This window comes from Carassius auratus, chromosome 8 (genome assembly GCF_003368295.1).
Source record: "Carassius auratus strain Wakin chromosome 8, ASM336829v1, whole genome shotgun sequence".
NCBI classification, from domain to species: Eukaryota; Metazoa; Chordata; class Actinopteri; order Cypriniformes; family Cyprinidae; genus Carassius; species Carassius auratus.
The window spans coordinates 23,246,493-23,267,740 of NC_039250.1; the positions used below are offsets into that span (position 1 = coordinate 23,246,493).

Sequence of the window (21,248 nt, forward strand, 5' to 3'; positions counted from 1 at the left end):
GTGCAAAATGTGCAGTATGACCAGCAGTATGTAAGCGCAGCCAGCATTTGTATGTGTGAAAGTGTCACGGCATGTCTTAATCAGATTCTCAAACGTTCAAAAACTGAAAAAAATGCAATATCAGAATATTTTTTGAAGAATTTCCCAAAGAATATGCACCATTCAGAAATAGTCCCCCTCCCCCCCACTTCTAATCTGTTACTGTGAAGTTGCCCTAAACTGTTTTCTCTCACTTTTCTTTGGCTCTCTCTTTCTGTGTCGGTACCCAGGAGACAAGATCCATTTCACAGATGAACAAAACAAAACAAAACAAAAAAAGATCATAGAAGCCATGTAGCCTGTAACTAGGTAGCTCCCAGATGCAGTGTCCATCAACTCTCCTTCAACCGACCCCCTCACAAACACCTCAGCTTTCGTGTCTTCATGATTGACACGACCAGAACACAACGCAGGCCTGGGGGGCTCAGTAGAAGAAGCCTGGGGGGACTGACTGTCTTCAAAGTGATTATTTACAGCTGTTAGACAGAGCCTTTGATGGAAAAGTGGTGACATAAGAATCCATTCCAAAATTGTTACAGGATTTTGTTATTGTTTTTTTCATGCATGTTCAGTACAGACGAGAGGATAGGTGGGAATGAGAGCATATGTTGCAAAATGTACGACGATTATCGAGCTGCACACTCCCCCACACCTCTCTCCTTCTCTAGACTCATCTTTAATCTCCTCTGGGTATGTGATCCTTATCAGCGAGTTAGAGCCATTGAGGGAAGGACTTTAGTGGTCGGGAAATCATTGGCAACATGTGGTGAAAGCATTAGATGTTGTCACACTTTAAGTTGTTCAGAAGCTTTTCAAAGAGAAAGCGCGTACTTCAACAGCAACCGTTCTGAGTGGAATTGGAAGGTGAGGGCCTAGACGTTTTTTTTTTTTTTTTTTTTATCTCAGAAATATCTTCCTTTGATGAGCCGTCAAACGCTCTGTCACCCCGCAGGGATAATATCATGTCAGAAAACAGGGAACGTGGAGGAATTTGGTGCTTTTGAATGTAATGTACAGGGTAATAAGTTTGGGACTTAGCGCATGCCAGATTCAAACCATTATTATTATTTTTTTATTTATTTAACAGGGATTTTTATTTTATTTTATTGAAGTTAATTTGGTACCTGTTGCTCTAAGATTCCAAGGGTGGACATTTCTTTTCACCAAACAGGTAGTCTTGGTGCATGAATAGCGATTCTTCTGGCGATTACCTGGACTGTGAGAGCCTGGAAGCTGATAATGATCTTTTCTGAAGTTATCTGTGTGGATTATCTCTGATTTGACTCGTGGCGGTCTGGATCTGGGAGGGTCTGAAATCAATATTGGCATGGCAATGCCTGAATTGTGTCTGTTGATCCAGATGCGAGGGTCTTATCTGCTAATCGGTACGCTCAGATCTATGCTATTGAGTTTTACATCCTCAGGACAGACAAATTGGGTGTTTGAAGGGACTTTAAATCCCCCAACCCCACCCCCACCCCCAAGAAAAAAATCCTGTTTTGTCTGTGTTTTTCTTCCCACTTTTTTTGTTGTAAATGTATTAATGGACTCAGTATTGGCTTTATAATTCATCATTCACACACATTATTCACTCTCCTCATAGTATCCCAAAATAAGTACTATTTCAACTTCAGTCTATTGCTTACTATGCCTTCCATCTAGAATGAAATGCTATGGACTGATTTGTTCTACACTACATAGCAACTCTGCACTGATAACTTGACTAGTAGTTTAGTGTTAGCATGTTGCTAAGCTAACATCACAATAATCTAAATTTGCAATAAAATACATATCACGTACAAAAAAAAATGGTATGTTCATGTTCCATGAAGGTTTTTGTTGGTTTGTTTGTTTGCTTGTTCGTTATTGTCATATTTGTTAATAATAACAGATCGTTATTACTATTTAACTTGATTTATTTTAGATGTTTTATTAGGCAGCTCAATAATGTACATGATTCTTCAGACTCGTTTTGCTCCTTGAGACCAATAGCAGAAAAAATTGGGATCTGTAGATCTTGAGTTTTGTGTGTGGTGGTAGTACTTTCCCTCACTGTAGAGGTTTATTAAAAAGGCCCAGATGTGGAGATGCATCTGAAGGATTCTACTCTCTAGTCTCTCTTCAGCTTTCATCTCAAACCACAGGACAGAATATCCCCTCCAGAAAAGTGCGGCATCCCAGTAAGAACTGTCGTTGTTTACGTCTGTCCTACGTCCGGTCCGCTCTACCCCCTGTGTGCCCAAACTCCGTTGCTCACCCAGGCTAATCAGGTAATGTTACGGGGGATTGAGAGCAATGCACTCCTTTGCCTGCTCACACTGCAGTGTTGTTTAAAGTGCATTCTTTCGACGCTGAACTTGGAAAGGTATTAAAGTGGGGATTAGGGGCTCCTCCACAATCCAGCGCTTGTATCATTCACTGGGCTGCTCTCTTTCACCCCCTCATCCCGGACGCCTCCCCTCTCTCTTTCTGTTACCCCCCACCTCTGCCCTGTTTGATTGTGGCGATCAGTGGGAGTTGAAGTGACTGTGCCTTTCAAAAGGAAAAAAAGGGGTAGGGTTAAACCCTACTTCACTGCTCCCTGCTAATTCCCCTTGTTCCTTCCAAGAAGGATTTACTTCTGCTGCCAGCTTGTGAAAGGCTTTTCTCTGCCCATCCGAAAAGTTAGCCGTCGCCTTCCTGCAGAGGTGTGGTTGCTATAGCAGGGGCGTCATGCGTGGCTATTCCATCAGATGTCCCGCTGAGAATGGGGAACAGGTCAGGGGGGCTGACGACAGCCAAAAAGTCCGGATTAGATGCCGGGACAAAGCCAGGACAGGAAGATTCCAGAAGGAACAAATGGGAATTACAGCAGCAAAAATAATGCAAAGTGACAGAGAGGGAAATAGAAAAATAATGGCTTACAAGATTAGAACGGGTGGGGAAAAAAGGACGTGAAAAGAAAAGAGGCGGATGAAAGGGAATGTTTTCATTTGGATGAGAAGGATCCTGAGAGCAGGGCGGTGTCGAGGTGAGCGGTGGAAACTAGAAAGTGTCACCACTGCTCAATAGGGTTAATTTCCTGTGCTTTCCGGCCTTTTTCTCACTGGAGTCTTTGACAAGGATTCGCATTGTTGAATAAACGTTCGAATCATGATGACAGATTCATTATTCTGTCTGACTTGTTTGACAGATCCGGCTTGTAACTGGTTAATCTAGCCAAAATATTACGTCAGCCATTGTTTAACGCGAACGCTGTGTTTGGATGTGTTAGACAGCAAAAACTCCATAAATATGATGGAATGTGCAAAATCATCTTGTTATTGTTACCAACTCATCTTCTTTACAGATGTTTCGCCAGATCATATCACAGCACTGTGGCCTTCGTGCCAAAAATTACAACCATGCTAATCTTCAAAACTTGATTTGTGGGGGGAATATAATTCTATTTTCATGTGATTAATGAAATCTGTATGGATGTAATTGCTTGAACAATTGGGAGTAACCACAACAGATCAGGCCGTGTCCTAAACACAAAATGACGAAGAAGTGTTTCTTAGAATTATTCCTTCACTCAGATTGGAGAAAGGAGCCAGGTAGATGGATATCCCACAAGACAAGAGAGTTGTTGGCAATGCCAACAGTTTAGTTAGGATTAATAGCTTTCCAATGGCAAATACAAATCTTCTAATCTTCTTATTGTCCACAATAAATAAAAGATTATAAACTTATGTTCAGCCTGCTAATGCCAGTAACCATATTTTTATTCTCCCAAAAATATTGAGTTCTCAAAGTTTTGGATCCCGAAGATCTCAAAATATGATGACCACTTGTGAATGAGTTCAAATAAAATCCCATTTATTAATCTCATTAATAGTAAGTATAACATTATCAAGAGAACATATAGTGAAATAATTGATAACAAGCCAAATTAAACTATATATTTTCATGTGATTAGAAAATATTAACCGACTTAAGTTTGCCAGTTATTTTCCAGAATTAATAATGATGCTACTCCATAAATGGCAAGATGATTCCACTGTATGCCATATCATTTTATTCTCATGACATCTAAAAAGGACGCCCTTAGAATGTCTGACATCCAAAACAACAGTCGCGGAAAAAAAAAGCCCGGCTATACAAAACTCCAACAAACAGCGATGCAGCTGGTCGTGTGTCCAGCGGGCTGTCATTAGCAGTCCCCATCACCATCTCACAATGAAATTACCATCACAAAACCCACCATATTTACACATATTCATCTGAACTCATATTAACACGTATTCATCACTGTCATCCAACCCTGTCCACCATCAACAGAATATGATGATGATGGGCATTCTCCCTGTCTCTCCCTCCCGATGAACAATGCCACGGATGAAATGCAGAGATACGCACAAGCGCCGGGGCAGCTGTCCTACCAGCCCGAGCAAACAAAAGAACCAAGGCTAATAAATCAGCTTTTATGGGCTGGACACTGTCACACACCCACTTCCTGTAGAGGTGTGCTCTCGCTGAACATCACAAGATGAGAGCGAGGTGGCAATATCGCCCCCTGTAATCAAACCAAAATGATTTTATCAACACCATTAAGAGGAAATGAAGGCTGCAGGGGTGGCCGCGGTCTGTTATGTAAACAGAAATGTATCGCGGCTTAGCATACGATTTTAGAGTTTATCTGACAGGAGATCAGTTCATAGTAACAATAGTGTAAAAAAATGTGTGAAAAATATTTTTGTTTCTATTTTAATATTTTATGATATATTTGTTTTTCTCTGATCAACAGGTTGTTGTCTAATCACACACACACACACACACACAAAATAGAAATCTATCAAAAAATAACATTTTAAGCCATCTCTTCCCTCAGAAATAACTTCCTGTTTTGGTAGCATTGTGTGAGTGGTGCTGGAGCCTGTCTAATCACTGCTGTGAGCAGAGTAAAGTCAGTGGAGCTGAGGGCCCATGCCACTGATTGAGGTTTGCTGGTGCATTGGGTCGAGAGGTGATCCCGTATTTCCTCCCATTGGGTTCTGCTGAAGCGTTGAGGAGTTAGTTATCCAGGCTGCATTAACAGATGAGCCAGTGTCAAAGCTGATCGCTCAGGGGCTCAACCTCCTGCCCCCTGCCCCCTTAATCACCACACTATGATGGACAAGCACATGTAAAGACATTCACTGTGTTGTGATGCCTTCTGATGCTTTACTCTTACTGTAGTTTTAAATCTCTTAAAGAGGAAGTCCACTCAAAAAAAAAATCTATCTTTATTTACACACTGTCATGTCATTTCAAACCACTATGCTGTTTTCCCACCATTAAAGTATTGCAAATGTTTGAAAAGGAAATATGACAGAATTCAACTATTTATGAGGCCTGTACATTGCCATGAAACATTTGGGGATATTGGGCCCTATCATACACCCGGCGTAAGTGCGCAAGGCGCAGCGCAAGTGTGTTTGCTAGTTTCGCATTTTCCCGTCCAGCACCACGTCGTTTAATTAGCAAATGCATTTGCGCCCATTTGTCTAAAGCACATCTCGCTCTTAAAGGGAATGGTTGGTTTATTGAACGTTACACCCATTACTCATTAAGAGAATAGGGACAACCCATTCCAAAAATGCACCCCGGTGCACGGACCGTTTTTCCATCGTTAAAATAGCAAAAGTGGATTTGGACATGCCCTGAGTGCACCTGTGCCCTGCGCTTTACACTTTGCGTTTAGATCGTTAAAATAGGGCCCATTAAGATTTTCTTTTATTTTGTAATTATGACAATTTATTAACATAAAATAGATCAAAAATGACAGTAAAGATGGTTATAATATTAGAAATATTTCAAAGAAATAACTCTTTGAGGATTCTCTTCATCAAAGAATCCTGAAAAAAAAAATGTGTAATGGTTTCCACAATAATATTCAGCAGCACAACTGTTTTTTAACATTGATAATAAAAATTGTTTCTTAAACAGCAAATCAGCTTCTTAGAATGATTTCCGAAGGATCATGTGACACTGATGACTGGAGCAATGATGTGAAAATTCAGCTTTCCAACACAGGAATAAATTATATTTTAATGTATATTAAAAAATTAAATATTATTTTAATTTGTAATACTATTTCAGATTTTGTTCTATTTTTACTTTATTTTTGATCACATGAATCCAGCTTAAATGACTCTAAAGGTTCTTCTACACTGAGTACCTACGTAATTTTTGAATGCATTTTTTCTCTCTTTTTTTTTTCTTTTTTCATCATCCTTTCCTATCTGGCTTGCTACAGATACGAAAACGCAGAAAAAAGAACCTGATCCAAAAAATGTTTTATGACAGATGAAAGTTTTGGAAGCAAGTGTGTGAGCGTGATCATATTTATTTTTTATGTGCAAAAAGTTCAGAAGAGAATTTTCGGAGTGTGCAAAGACCTTAAGAAGCTTCGAAAACATCTTACCAACCCCAAACCTTTTGAGCTAAATTTTGACCTTATGTCTTTTCAGACAGATTTTTTGATCAATTTCACATTTCTCTCTTTGTCACTTTCTCAGGTTATTTGCGACCAAATGCAGCGGATGCCTGGAGAAAATCGCCCCCACAGAGTTTGTGATGCGTGCGCTGGAGTGCGTGTACCACCTCAACTGCTTCTGTTGCTGTGTATGTGACCGACAGCTGAGGAAAGGAGACGAGTTTGTACTGAAGGACGGACAGCTGCTGTGCAAGAGCGACTATGAGAGGGAGAAAGACCTCCTCGGCTCTGTCAGCCCTGATGACTCAGATTCAGGTATGAATACAGGTTAATCTCTACACCACAGACCATGATGCCAGCGTATTCATGAATCTATTTTTAGGGGAGTTTCAGAAGGCTTTCTTTGTTCTGTACAACACAAAACAAAGAAAACCTTCTGTAACTCCCCTAAACATGGATTAATGAATACGCTGGCATCATGGTCTGTGGTGTTTCGAAGAATGCTTCAACTCTTTTTTTTTTGTTCATACAATGATTGCCAAAGCATTGCCTTTTATTGTATGGACAGAAAAACACTAGAACCATTTTTAGAAATATATTCCTCTGTGTTCTACAAAGGGAAAAAAATGAGAAAATATAAGTATAGCCCCTTTAAACAACATCCAGCAGATGAAGAGCAGTTCTGCCACAAGCTTGAATCTCTTTGAGTGACAAGAAGGATTTTAGGCCCTGCTCTTATCAGTCCCTCAGACTCCTTTTCCCTCACTTCACCGTAATGAGGCATCTCACCAAGCCTCACTTTTACCATCCCCATGTGGATCTCATTTAAACGCATGCGCACACACACAGCCCACTCTGTCAAACACAGAGAAATTAGTCAGATGCTTTAGCAAGACTCCATCAACTTTCTGGGACAATTGTCTGTTTTCTATTCTTCATTAGTACGTTTTTTTTTTTTTTTTTTTTTTTTTTTTTTTGGTATGGACTGTATTTTTTGTTTCTAAGTTGACCTGAATGCATGAAGTTAAGTGTAATTTCTAAGAATTCATTTAGTTTGCAGTACACCACAGAAAAAGAGATCAGAAACAGATGAGAGAGAGGGGACCGAATCAGCCCATCATGTTTGTATCTCCCGCTGAACACTTAAAAAGGCCAAACCATTTGCAGGCCTAATCGCCAGTGATGTTCACTGCTGATGCCACAAAAGCCACTAAGTGCCAAATTGCAGAAGCCCTTAATGTCGAAAAAACGGTCATGCTGGGAACGTGCCCATTTGGGTTTTTAACTTTCGAACCAGGCCACGTTATAGAGTTTGGCACCTTTTTTTTTAATTACTATTATTATTCTATTAAACACAAGCTGATGTGGCTTATTGGATGAAACCTCCACCCACTGAACAATAAAGCCAATCCCCCGTTTGACTATAATAATTACAGTAGGAAAGCCAGGAGCCATTTTGTGAATATGGCACATTAGCTGGACCTACTGAGAGAGATTATCACGACACAGGGCAGGCTTGATTAACCCGCCCGAGGATCACCTTAGACTAATTGAGACACTTTGATTAGTTCATATGAACAGGCAGTGTACATTTTGTTATATGAGGTGAGATATTGAACTTTATGGATTGGCGAACTTAAATTCTGCTCACGTAGTGTTCTTTTTGCGAGCATGTTCGCTGTTTGAATTTGTGATTTTGCTATCTAATTCAGTTCCCCTGCATATTAGACCTCTTTTCTCATATGTACTCCACTTACAAAACTTCTCCAAAATGTTGCATCCCCTTTGCGTTGGATTCTTATAAAAGATTTATATTGTGTAAAACAGCCAAGGCCATGCACTATTAATTTTAAATGACACAATGTCCACTCCAAATGACAAATTCGCATATTTCACAGTCAGAGATGCTGTTTTGCAGTTGATGTGACCCACTCATGCACTAATAAATTGATAACAAAAGTATTAAAACCACATGTGTCTCCTTTCATTATGGATGCTCTGTGACTAAATCTCTTAAAATTGAAAAGAACAAAAACATCACGAATGATGGATTTCTTTCCAGAGAAAAGCGAAGATGAGGAGCTGGATATCAAGCCGGAGAAGGGCTCAGGAGGAACTGGGAAAGGAGATGATGGGAAAGACCCAAGAAGACCTAAGCGACCGCGTACCATCCTCACCACGCAGCAGAGACGTGCATTCAAGGCATCCTTCGAGGTTTCTTCCAAACCCTGCCGAAAGGTGAGATCAGTTTCCTCCATCTCATGAACACCATCTTTCTATCGAAGTCATTCACGACTCCGAGAAAATAAAATGGGTACTTATGAAGAAAATAAGAAATAGTGATATATAAATTTGCAGTTGTGATAGCACAATTACTTGAAAGTTGCAATTAATTACGCAATTCTGAGATAGGAAGTTGCGATTTAAATTTTTAGTCCGAGTTATGATATACACTGTAGCATAATTATATTGTGAGATATTGCAATTGTGTAAAATAAAATGAGAAAACAATCACAATTACAAGATATGCAGTTGCAATTGCAAGATGCAGTCATATTGTAAGACAAAGTTTCAATAACACGGAATAAAGACTGTGACAACATCGCAATTGTGAAATAATATGAAATTGCAACTGAGATTTGAAGTTATAGTTTTAATAAATAATTTCTGTAACATTGTGAGATAGTCCCAACTGTAAGAAATAAAATTGCAGTTGTGAGAAATAGTCGCAATTATGTTCAAGTTTTGAGATATGTTAATAAGTTGCAATTCTGAGATGTAAAGTCATAAATGGTCAAATGAACTAGCAATTGTGAGATTTAGTTCCAAGAAATATGTTTTGAAATAAAGACACATTTATGAGAAGAAATACTTTTTTAAAACACTCCACAAGGTGGAAATGGGCTTCCATATATTACACAGACTCGTCACTAAAGAAATCAATGATTTTTGTTGTGTAATCTAGGTAAGAGAGACGCTGGCTGCAGAAACGGGCTTGAGCGTCCGCGTGGTTCAAGTGTGGTTCCAGAACCAGAGAGCTAAGGTGAGTCCAGACCCTGAACACTACCTTATTAATCATCCAGTATTACCCACACAAACCTAATAATGTACATCCAAGGACCAGATAACACAACAATTTTCAAGTAATCCTCCAACAACGCACTAAACTTTTCGCAACTGCTGCCAAAAGGGAAAAGGCGAGCGAGGCTCGAGACAGCAAATCTCAGTCGCTATCTGCCTGAAGCTTAACCTCTCGACGCATTCCACAAAAAACTCCCCAAGAGTTTGAGAGAGATGTATTCACATCCATCCTGCTCTTGCGTTAGTGTCTGAAACCCACCTCAGAGCGCTGATTTTATCTTCAAAAGGCTGTGGATAATATAATGCAGCCAGATCAAGCTTGGCGTAGTTCAAGCAGAGGTGAACAACAAGGAGCATCTCTCTTTAGATAGCCGAGAGTTGGTCTGGGGAGTCGCGAAGTTTTCTGATTGTGCTTTTATCGTTATTTTTTTCAGATGAAGAAATTGGCGCGGAGACAGCAGCAGCAACAGGAGCAGCAGAACTCCCAAAGGCTGGGCCAAGGTAAAATGTCCTGACATGAACCTAAAGGCAACTGCATAGCCCCAAAATGTGACAGAAAGACAGAAGATGGACATTAACATAAATGAATAGCATGTACAGTATCTCCAATCTGTAGACAGTTTTTTTTTACATTTTAAGAATCCTGTCACATATTAAAACTATTCAAATGCTATGGAAGCCTGTTTCTGCACGAGAAAAAAAAGTAATTTTATCGCGAGTTTTTATCTCACAATTCTTTTCTTTTTTTTATGGCAGTTGCAAATTCAAATCTGGCATTTCTTTTTTTTTTTTTTTTACTCTCAATCTTTATGTCAGAATTGTGAGATATACTTTAAACACGATTGCAAGTTATAAGAAAGTCAGAATTGCCATATATAGACTCATAATTGTGAGTTAAGAGTCAGAATCGCAAGATATAAACTCGTAATTGCAAGAAAGTTGAGATGAAAACAATTGGTCCCATATTAAGTGGCCTTAACTGCTAATCTCACAAATGCAAGTTGAATTTCACAATTCTTACTTTTTTTTTGCAAGCCATAAAGACCATATCTGAATGGGAAACAAAACTAATATGTTCTCAGACTTGCAGTTTATATCTCACAATTCTGACTTAACTTACAATTGCATGTTATAAAGTCAGAATTTAAAGTAAGAAACTCGCAATTCTGAAAAACAAATCCGAATTTTATTTCTCAAAAAAATGCTCGCAATTGTGAATTTATATCTCACACTTATTTCTTTATAGCTTGCAATTGTGAGTTAATATCTCACATAAAAATATCTCACAAAAAAAATCTGAATTGTGAGATAAAAACATTAACATTTTTTGTGGAAACGAGATTTAATAAAATGCAGCTAAGAATACTACAATCAAAAACATTTTATCCAATTTTGTTTATTTTAACTTTTACTTTGCATAAATCGTAAAAAAAATATATATATATTCTTATAGGCAGTTTTGCATCATAACGTAGACATTGTGGTCAAAGTTTTTTTTTTTTTTTAATAGAATATCTAATGGTAAAAAGTGAGGTATCCCGATTCCCAAATGACCTCTATCCACATCAACTCTTGCCGTAAGAGTAGTGTCCATCCTCCCAAAAACAGGTTGAGAGACACAGGCGATGACCCCTGGTCACTGTAGATTAGGACGAAAAACTAGTGCAGCTCTTGTGTGTGGAGGAAGTGTGGAGGTGGACAAATTAATTTACAACATAAGCACATTGAAGTTGTCTCCACTTTGACCGATCCACCCACCCCGTTCCCTCCTTTGCTGGAAGTGGCCTAGGATCCCAGTTTCAGTAAAGCGGTTGTCTCAAGTTGCCATGCAGCTGGGCGCAAAGGATGAGCCATTGACTGTCTGTTATCTTTACTGAGTTCAAGGCCTTCACATTTATAAGACTATATCTGTTTCTGGTCATGCTTGGCAACATTCCATGTATTAACACCGTTTTTTAGGCTGTTGAAGAGCTAATCTGTCAAGTAGCGTCTTTTTTGGACAGTTAATATGCTGTTGAGACAATCCAACTGAGCTTCTGTAACAGATGAGCTAGGATGAGACTGTCTGGAAAATAGAAACATGAAGAATATTATTCCAAGCTCTACGGAGGAGGACAAATGTTTCCTCTACAGCTCAAGAGTCTTAATTCCTGTACAAATATTTGTTGTAAGGCAGTGGAGTCCATTCCTCCATCAGTCATATTTATTTCTTCACTTTCTGCGTTTCACTTTAGAGACTGTGGAAATAACCGTGAAGCAGTTTTATTTTAGAGATAAAGTTTGAATACAGAGAACACATTTTCCTCTTATGGCTGTCTTGGATAAAAGTACTTCTGCTTAAGGCTAAATTTTAATAATAAAAACATTCAGTGCCTACTATACTCTATGTACGCTAACAACATTGCTTAATAAATTTAGGACCTTAAAATTTATTATAACACTTAGTCTATTTACATTTTAAATTCTTAAAATCAATTATAACACTTAGTCTATTTACATTTTAAATTCTTAAAGCAACTTTTTGTTGTTTTAATAATCAAAAATATTAATTCTACTGAATATATGTGTCTCATAATATTTTTTATTATATATTTAAGACCTTTTAGCACATTTTATTTACATTTTTGATATTTAAAGAGACAAATAAACAGTCTTTGTTGTTTGAGATAAAAGCTAGTCTTCCTGTCTTTATTTTGTGTAAAACTGATGGTTAATATTGACATTTTATTGCTGAACAGACCCCCTTGTGCCCGCTCTCCTGCAAAGCCATAATCCAGACGATCATTAAATCATCTTCAGTGATAATCCACAAGCAATAATACTTTTATTTTATAGACCGATGTTGGACTATTCTCACGATGCATTCATCTATGGAGCTTTAACTCTGCTGCGTAGAGCAAAAAGACCAAAGCCGAATGTCAGAAGTGTAAAGTCATCACATTGACACTAGTTTCTCTCTGTTTGCTTCAGCACTTCTGTGGCCTTTGGCTGTGTCACATTTAATGGGATAATTCAAGTCAGATAGTGATCCATCTTTGGTCATGAACCTTACCCTCATGAACCAATAGAAATGTTTTCTCAGAGAAACGAGAGAAAATGATAGGGTGATGGAGACGCTCTAGAGAGACAGCTAGGTGTAGATGAACTATTCTGGTGGTCTGGGATATTGAGAAGTCTTGTGAAGTCAGACTCCCCTTTGGGAAATACCATAGCGGTCTTGAGGAGTCCATGATGTCATGAATCATGAAATTGGGCTGGAGTATGTCATCCAATGGAGCCCCACGGTAAATGCATCGTTATATTTGTTATCGTAAATCCTATCTGTCTTGGTTATAAGTGTCAGCTTTCCAATAGTTTCAGCTATGGGGCCAGTGATTGGTGTGAAAACATTCTAGGAAAGACTTGCTGCGTCATGTTGTGATTCGAGAGTGTTTCAGAGCTTAACCGCCAATTCAAAACTTTATTGGGTCAGTAAAAGCAAGAAAAGTAAAATCTTTTAAATTCAAAACAAACAAAAAAACAAAAATTTTGCTTTGTAGATGAAGACATACTTAGTGGATGATCATGAAAACCTTTGTACCACCTTTATACTACTTTACACCATCAGGGAATATTCATAAATATTGTGTTTTTGAGAGTTGCACATGCCATTTTACAACCTGAATTGGCTTTGTCTTGTCATAAAAAGGTTTAAATTATATAATATTAAAACAAAAAAATTTATTGATATACAGTCATAAGGGTTTGCTTTGGTCCTCTCTCTCTCTCTCTCTCTCCCTATATATATATATATATATATATATATATATATATATATATATATATATATATATATATATATATATATATATATACAGACATTTATTTTTGGTTCTGCATGTTAGTTGGACCACTTTTGATTTGGTGGGCAGAATACTTTATACTTTATTTTATTTTAGAGTATTTTTTTATTGATTGATTTTATTTGTATTTATTTTGTTAGTTATATTTGAGTTGAATTGTATTTTAGTTTACTTGAAGAATCCTGGATTATGGGCTAGCAAAGTGTCAGTGTGGTAAAACTCAACATCAGATGTCTTTGCATCAGAGTAGAAGATGTAATGGAAACTTTTGGAAGCCTGTAGAAATGAAATGCAGACATCTTTCTTGCGAGAGCTCACCACTCAAAAGCAGAGGGCTGAGATGGTGGGCTCCAGACTGGAAGCCACAAGAGTCATTCCTAGCCCTTGGCGTTGAGTATGACTCATAGAGTACTGCCCTATAGGGCTGGTGTCACAGCGTCTTCTCTCGCTACAGAACAAGAGTGTTTCTTGTTTGTTGGTTTTCATGAAATTCAACTTGATTTCGAGGCCAGATACCAGACCCAGCCTTGATTTTTTGGAGAAACCTAATCCACTAGAAAGAACAATTCTTACTAAATGAAGCATTAATGTTTTGCATTATGTACAGTTGTTAAACTAACTATGCTCTCCAGTTCGCAGAAATGATGTCAGTCATCCCTAACATGAGAATATCTCAAAGGCTGATCAACATAAACTTTTTTTTTTTCCCATTCCAGAGGTGATGTCCAATCGGATGGAAGGAATGATGAACTCCTACACGCCATTGGCTCCAGCCCAACAACAGATGGTTGCTATGGAGAATGGTTACAGCACCGACCCCTTCCAGCAGGGCCTTACCCCTCCTCAAATGCCCGGCGACCACATGAATCCATATGGTGAGCATCAACCCATGAGCTCTGTCATGTTTGCTCTCTGAAGCTGGGACCACGAGGTTCACATAATGCAACCATACCACCCTTCTTTCCTCATGGGATTACACAAATGCACCACTTTATTTTGAAGTTTTCCTTCCAAAATGAATTCAGTGTGTTTCAAAACCATACTCGCCCCATTCACTGTTCCCAGAGCGTCCCGTTTGGTTTATTCGCCCGGGTCTCATAGGGATTAATGGTGTAGTCTGTTATGCTGTGTGACACTGTCTATTGGATTTTCGTTAAAGAGCCAAACGATGATCTGTGGTGCGCCATGTAAAACAACAATGGTTAACCATGATGACTGACGCACAAAGTACCATGGGAAAGCATCCATGGGTCTGCTAGCAAAACAATACATTGAGCAAAACCATTGAGAGCTAGCCACATTCGTCAAAATTTGGTGTAAAGTTTGAGGAAGAAGCGAGCTGTAATTCCTCAGAGTGAGGCTGTTTCTGCATAACTCCAATTGTTCTCACTATTATTGACATTAACTTCAAGCATTAGCCACATAAATCTGGAGACATCGGTCACAGGCAGCCTAAGAACAAGTCCCAAGTGTCTTGTCATTCATTCTCCTGAATGGCAAGGCCCAAATCCCCGGTCTCATCACACTCCAGCTTGGGTTTATGGGAGAACAGCGGGGACAGACAACATTGCCAGCTCATTAAAAAACCATAGCCCATCAACCTGTCACTGTCTTGCGGAATGGTGTCATTAAGTACTGGAAAGCGTATTACAGCTAACTGTGCCCACAAGGAAAATGATAGAGCAGGAAGATTAGCTGAGAAGTAAACATTTGCTATTAGCTCGGTTGTTAGTGAAAAACAATTTAGTTTAACAATATAAGATTGTCTGGCATGTGGGATCACATACAAATACATAATTGAACAGTCATAAATTTTATGTTGTTTTTGTGATGATTAAACATTATATATACACACACACACACACACACACACACACACAGATATTTTAAATTCAATTCAATTAAAAAAATTACACACTTAAAGGGATAGTTCACCCAAAAATGAAAATGATGTCATTAATGATTCACCCTCATGTCGTTCCAAACCCGAAAGACCTCTGTTCATCTTCGGAACACAGTTTAAGATATTTTAGATTTAGTCCGAGAGCTTTCAGTCCCTCCATTTAAAATGTATGTATGGTATACTGTCTATGTCCAGAAAGGTAATAAAAACATCATCAAAGTAGTCCATGTGACATCAGAGGGTCAGTTAGAATTTTTTGAAAGCATCGAAAATATATTTTGGTTCAAAAATGACAAAAACTACGACTTTATTCAGCATTGTCTTCTCTTTGAGGTCTGTTGTGAGCGCATTCACTGCAGTGTAATGATATCCGGTTCACTTTCTGGATCGATTTAATCGGTTCTTCTTAGTGAGCCAATTCACCAAATCAAACTGAATCGTTTGAAACGGTTCGCGTCTCCAATACGCATTAATCCACAAATGACTTAAGCTGTTAACTTTTTTAATGTGGCTGACACTCCCTCTGAGTTAAAACAAAACAATATCCCGGACTAATTCATGTACTCAAACAGTACACTGACTGAACTCCTGTGAAGAGAGAACTGAAGATGAGCCGATCCAGATAACAACGAAAGATTGACTCGTTCTTTCATTCGCTAATGAAAGTCTGGATGGTCCCTTTGGTCTTTGGGACTGAGAACTCAAAATCCATTTTTCCCAGAAACAAGTTTAAATATGGACTCATATGAGTACAGCACACCATTCCACTGTCTTTTTGGCTATCAAAGATGAGCTCTGGCCCAGAGAACTCGGCGGCATCACTGCATAGAATTTATGTATAGCTTTCTCTTAGAGTGACAGAGATTCAAGTTGCATTCTTGATGCAGCAGCAGACTAAGTGACAGCAGTTTTCTGAGGACTCAGCAGCATGATGGTTTCTAATGCAATGCCATCAGAGGTCTCAAAACATCAGTGTTTCAAAACACTTCAAAGTGGATATTCTATAATATTTTCACTTTTATTTTGCCACTGTCCCAACTTATGTCCCAACAACATTTTTATTTCATTATGAGGACAGTTGTATCACTCTTCCATTTTTGACTTGCCCCCCAAAAATATCAAAATTATTTTTAATACAGAAATTTAAAACATGATCATCACAAAAGGAGTGTATTTAGGACATTGTATATATGAGTTTTACTTTTAATGTATTTTTCAATAAATCAATAGATTCAGACAAAAAAAGCATCATATTGACCCAAGTTTTGTCTTTTCTCTGACCTCAGGAAACGACTCAATATTCCACGACATTGACAGTGATACTTCATTGACCAGCCTTAGTGACTGCTTCATGGCCTCATCAGAAGCGGGCTCGATGCAAGCAAGAGTCGGAAACCCCATCGACCGACTGTATTCCATGCAGAGCTCCTACTTTGCTTCATGAAAACCTAAACAGACAAGGAAAGGCAAAAGTGGGTCACTTCGCTGCAGCTCACAAGTCAGACTCCGCCTGTTGAGGAAATACAACAGAATCGTCAACAAAGCTCAAAGACGAAACATCTTAGATAGACAAACAGGAAAGACAAGTGAACTTGAAGACTTACGTCCTTATTTCTCTGCAGTGAAGCACCAGCTCTGGACACCCAGGCGCCTGAGGCTGAGATTTTTTTTTTTCTAGTTACTTGTAGATTGTTTGACTTTCTCAGAAGTAGCATTTCATCTTACCCTCATCAACTTGTGGGGAAAAAAAAGAGTAATGATGTACAGTTTGACGGCACTGAAGCATCAAGCCTCGACTTATGATTTCCTGCCGGGAGAGGCAGAAAATCAAAACACAAAGCTCATAATGCATGAATCCATATCTTTGTGATTGTTATGTAAAAAAAAAAAAAAAAAAAAAAAAAAAAAACTAACATGAAAAAAAAAAAGATTCTTGTGTTGTTCAGATGTTAAAAATGTGATGTTCGGACTCAGAATTTCCTCTTTTTCGTTATGTTCAGCATTGCATTTTTTATAAATTTGATAGGTTAGCCCTCTGAAAGACGATGTAGTAAAGCTTAGAGGGGGAGATATGTATAGTGTATCTGCATTTGTAAGTATGTTAGAGTGTGTGTACGTGTGTGTTCCAGTCTCCTCGGCCTGTGTGTGTGTACGAGTACGAGTGTATGTGTTTGTCTGTGCAATGATAAGGTACTGTCATTGAAATCTCAAACCATGTGTATATATACTTTTCCCACACAAATCAGTTGTGCATGTTAAAAATGGAGATCATTCTATTTATTTTACTAAAACATGCTTTTGAAGGTACTTAAGAAACTGAAAAGCTTTATTTAAAAAAGGAGAAAATCATGTTTTAGTAGCTGATATATTACTTTCACAACACACTTTTATGTCTTTTAATTAGGAAAAGCAATGCATCTTTATTCCAGCAATGTACATCTGCAAAAAAGTGCTATTTATTTGTTTCAGCCCTGACATTGCCGAGAAAAAAAAAGCATTTCCAAATGCGAAGATTGCTAATTTGCCAAAGTCTGTTGGTACAATGAATAAAGTCCTTTTCTCCTTGATTTTGTAGCTTCTACAAGACTATTTGAGAACATTGTTCATTATTTATATAATGTACATTTCATTTATTAATATTTTAGTTAATTGTAAGATTTACATAAAGTTTTTTGAACACATGGGAGGAAACTATATAGACATATTTAAACAAAACAAACACTATTAGAAAATTACAAAAACTTTAAAAGCAAAATAAAACTGAAAATATAGAAATAAAATATGATTAATAATAGTAACAAAAAAAACTATAATAACAATGATACTAAAATAGCATTGGATGGAAGCACTGCCTTGCTTGTAAACTGTTTTTGAACTATTCTCATTTTTCAGAAATTGTTTTTTATATTTATGTTTAATTATTTTTGTAAAATATTTTTTACATTAAATATTAAGTAATACATTACATGTACAACTTCATACATTATAATAAATAATGTTAAATAAATGATTGCTTAATTATTGTAAACATATTGATGCATAAAGTCAGACTTGCATAAAAGTGCGTAAAGTCAGACTTGCATAAAAGTCAGAGATATATAAAGTCTATACCTTCAAATATAATTAGAACGAATAATAATTAAAGAAAACAACACACAACTTAAATATTAATAGCATACTCAGACTAAATAAAAAGCATAATGGTGCACACATTTTAATGCATATTCCATCTGTCACACATGACTTATTATGAAACCCTGAGTGGACGTTTTCTATGAAGTCAATATGTTTACCGGAGGATATAATTTGTCTTTTTGCAACAATAGTTTTTGAGAGACTGGAGATGGGAACAAAGCTTTGCGAGCATGAGTCACACGTGTTCTCTAGTGTCACACGATCATGCATCACATGCCACACACTGAGCTCATGCATGCGTGTTGGTACAGCAGTGGGAGCTTTTGCTTTCCAAGTCGCGGAGGTCGTAAATTAATCCGGCACAGGTTTGGATTCCTCAGCAGGCAGAGGACTGGAGGACTCTCTGATGATCAGGTGGTGGTGTATCTCGCTCTCTGATCTGCCATCACAGGTGTTCGTAGGTGTGGTTGTTCATCTAGTCTCTGTCAGAGCAGGTCTTATCAGCAGATCCACTGCAGGAACCCCGCCAAGCCTGGATCGACAGTGACAACGCAGCTCCTCACATGCAAAAAAGGGGAAGCAGGTGGCACTCTGTTCGACCCCCTGACCTCTGCGTGGCTTCCTCTGGAAATCCATTTCTGTCATTCCTTTTGATACTGACCTTTTACTCACACTGTAACTTGGAATTTCAATGAGGAGTGTTTTAGCTGTGCCTGGACACAAATCTGATCCTGGACCTATTTGTAGCAATAGCCAACAATACATTGGTCAAAAGAATACATTTTTCTTTTATGCTAAAAATCATTAGGATAGTAAGTAAAGACCCAACCCGATCTCACGGCAATTCGTACATTTTTCACAAGGTGGCTTATTCATACTAATTTGTACGACCACACTCGTACAAATTCATACGCTTGTTACCAAATCGTACGTATTTTTACGAGTTGCACAATTCGTATGAATTTGTATGAATGACCTACACCTAACCCCGCCCCTAAACCTAACCGTCACTGGGGTTTAGACAAATCGTATAAGTGAGGTCGTACAAATTTGTACGAATAAGCCACCTCGTAAAATACGTATGAATTGGTCATGAGATAGCATTGTAAAGATCATATTACATGAAGATATTTTGTACATTTCCTACTGTAAATAGAACAAAACTGAACTTTCTATTAGTAATATACATTTGCTAAGAACTATTTTCTTAGTATTTTGATTTTTTTTGCACCCTCAGATTGCAGATTTTCAAATAGTTGGATCTCGGTCCAATATTGTCGTACAGTACATCAATAGAAAGCTTATTTACTTATTATATATTTAGCTTTAAGATGATGTATAAATCTCAGCCTTTAAAAAATTGGCCCTTATGGCCCTTATGACAAATTATATCTCAGGTTAAATCTGGATATAATTGAAAACACACCTTTTCTCTATGTCTTGGCCTTTTGTCCACACTGAGACAGCTTTCCGAAGATGCTCTGCCAGCTGGAGTAGTTGTAGTATTTACTGTGAAAACATTAAAACATCATTCAAAAACAGTGACGCATGTTTACTCATGTGACGCATATTGTACCCACATATATGGTAGTACCAGCATTGTATACTTCGTACAAACTTTACCTTCAGTTTTTCTGGAAAGATGTCGAATAGCATCATATTTACTTTTTTTTAATAAACTGTAGCCTAATATTCAGGCTGGTGTAGTTAATTTCACATGTGTATTTTATACAGAAAACAAACACTGTCAGAAAGACAACTGGCTTTTTTTAACGTCACAATATAATAGAAGTGACAGATCTTTTCTTCTGAGTGAAACAGATCGGTTGTTGATTGAATAGAGGCAGATGTGAATGCAAACTTGTTATCAGTTATGGAGGGCTGTATCAGACTAAATGATTGGAGAAATCTTGCATACAGCACACAGAGAGAAGTCTGTCATTACACCAGAAGATCGAGATTAATTTAAAAAGCAATTAATAAATGAGACATGGTGAATTGCATGAATGAAATCCATGTATGAATCATTATAATAGGATAAAAAAAAAACATGCATTTAGAAAACTGCGTTACCGTTTTCAATGTGATTTTAAGTGAAATGTGAGACATTTATAGTAGATCAAATATATTAACATATTTACCATCATTTCCTAAAGACTATAAGTACACCAGTTTCGTATACTAACGTACAACTGCAGGGTATTTTTCTTAAGTACATAAATATGTATATGTATTTTTAGTATACTTAGCATGACATAATACATTTTATATATTTATTTTTCGCTAGGGTCATTCCTCCTATATTTCCATGTTTCTCCCATTTCGCAAGAGTGATTCATCTTCCTCTAATGTTTCTGGTACATCAGTTCACCAGAACATTCAAAGCTAGTTGAGATTAATGATTCATTTGTGGTTCATTCCTCATCTATCAATAATTTAGTGGTTAAAAACAAATTTAGATAACATCCCCTCAAGCATTTGAGTAAAGATGTGCATCATTTGTGAGTGTTCTGAGCGAGTGACACACTTCAGGGGGAACTGTGTGTTTCCACGAAACCTAGAGGGGTCATTTATTGATAATTTATCAAAAAAGGGCTGCACTGCATCATTAGGCCAGATCTCTTCAGTAAACTATGCGGAAGTCACGCTTTCAAAGTAGTGTTCCACTTTCCCTTTCACTTTTTGCATCCATGTTTTTGTTTGCAGATGTGTAGACTACAAGGCTGAAGCCGTTGTTTATACTCACTGTTTATGTCCTCGATCTGCTAATTATCATGTGGTTTAAGGTTAATTGTTTCATTGCAGTAGTTTC

At 37.7% G+C, this 21,248-nt stretch overlaps 1 protein-coding gene across 1 annotated transcript; it reads left to right on the forward strand.

Annotated features, from left to right (window-relative positions):
* Positions 1–6,539: 6,539 nt before the first annotated feature.
* LOC113107713 (LIM/homeobox protein LMX-1.2-like) lies at positions 6,540–17,868 on the forward strand. Its single transcript, XM_026270396.1, has 6 exons — positions 6,540–6,790; positions 8,538–8,713; positions 9,441–9,518; positions 9,991–10,057; positions 14,115–14,273; positions 16,588–17,868. Exons 1-6 carry the CDS (start codon positions 6,616–6,618, stop codon positions 16,743–16,745), a joined length of 813 nt encoding a protein of 270 aa, XP_026126181.1. The 5' UTR covers positions 6,540–6,615; the 3' UTR covers positions 16,746–17,868.
* The last annotated feature ends 3,380 nt before the right edge of the window (positions 17,869–21,248 follow it).

Excerpts from the sequence above, each read along its gene's own strand:
- LOC113107713 (XM_026270396.1), top strand. The coding sequence starts at position 6,616 with ATGCGTGCGCTGGAGTGCGTGTACCACCTCAACTGCTTCTGTTGCTGT. Across the intron at positions 6,791-8,537 it reads CCCTGATGACTCAGATTCAG|AGAAAAGCGAAGATGAGGAG; the intron begins GTATGAATACAG and ends ATTTCTTTCCAG. Across the intron at positions 8,714-9,440 it reads CTTCCAAACCCTGCCGAAAG|GTAAGAGAGACGCTGGCTGC; the intron begins GTGAGATCAGTT and ends TGTGTAATCTAG.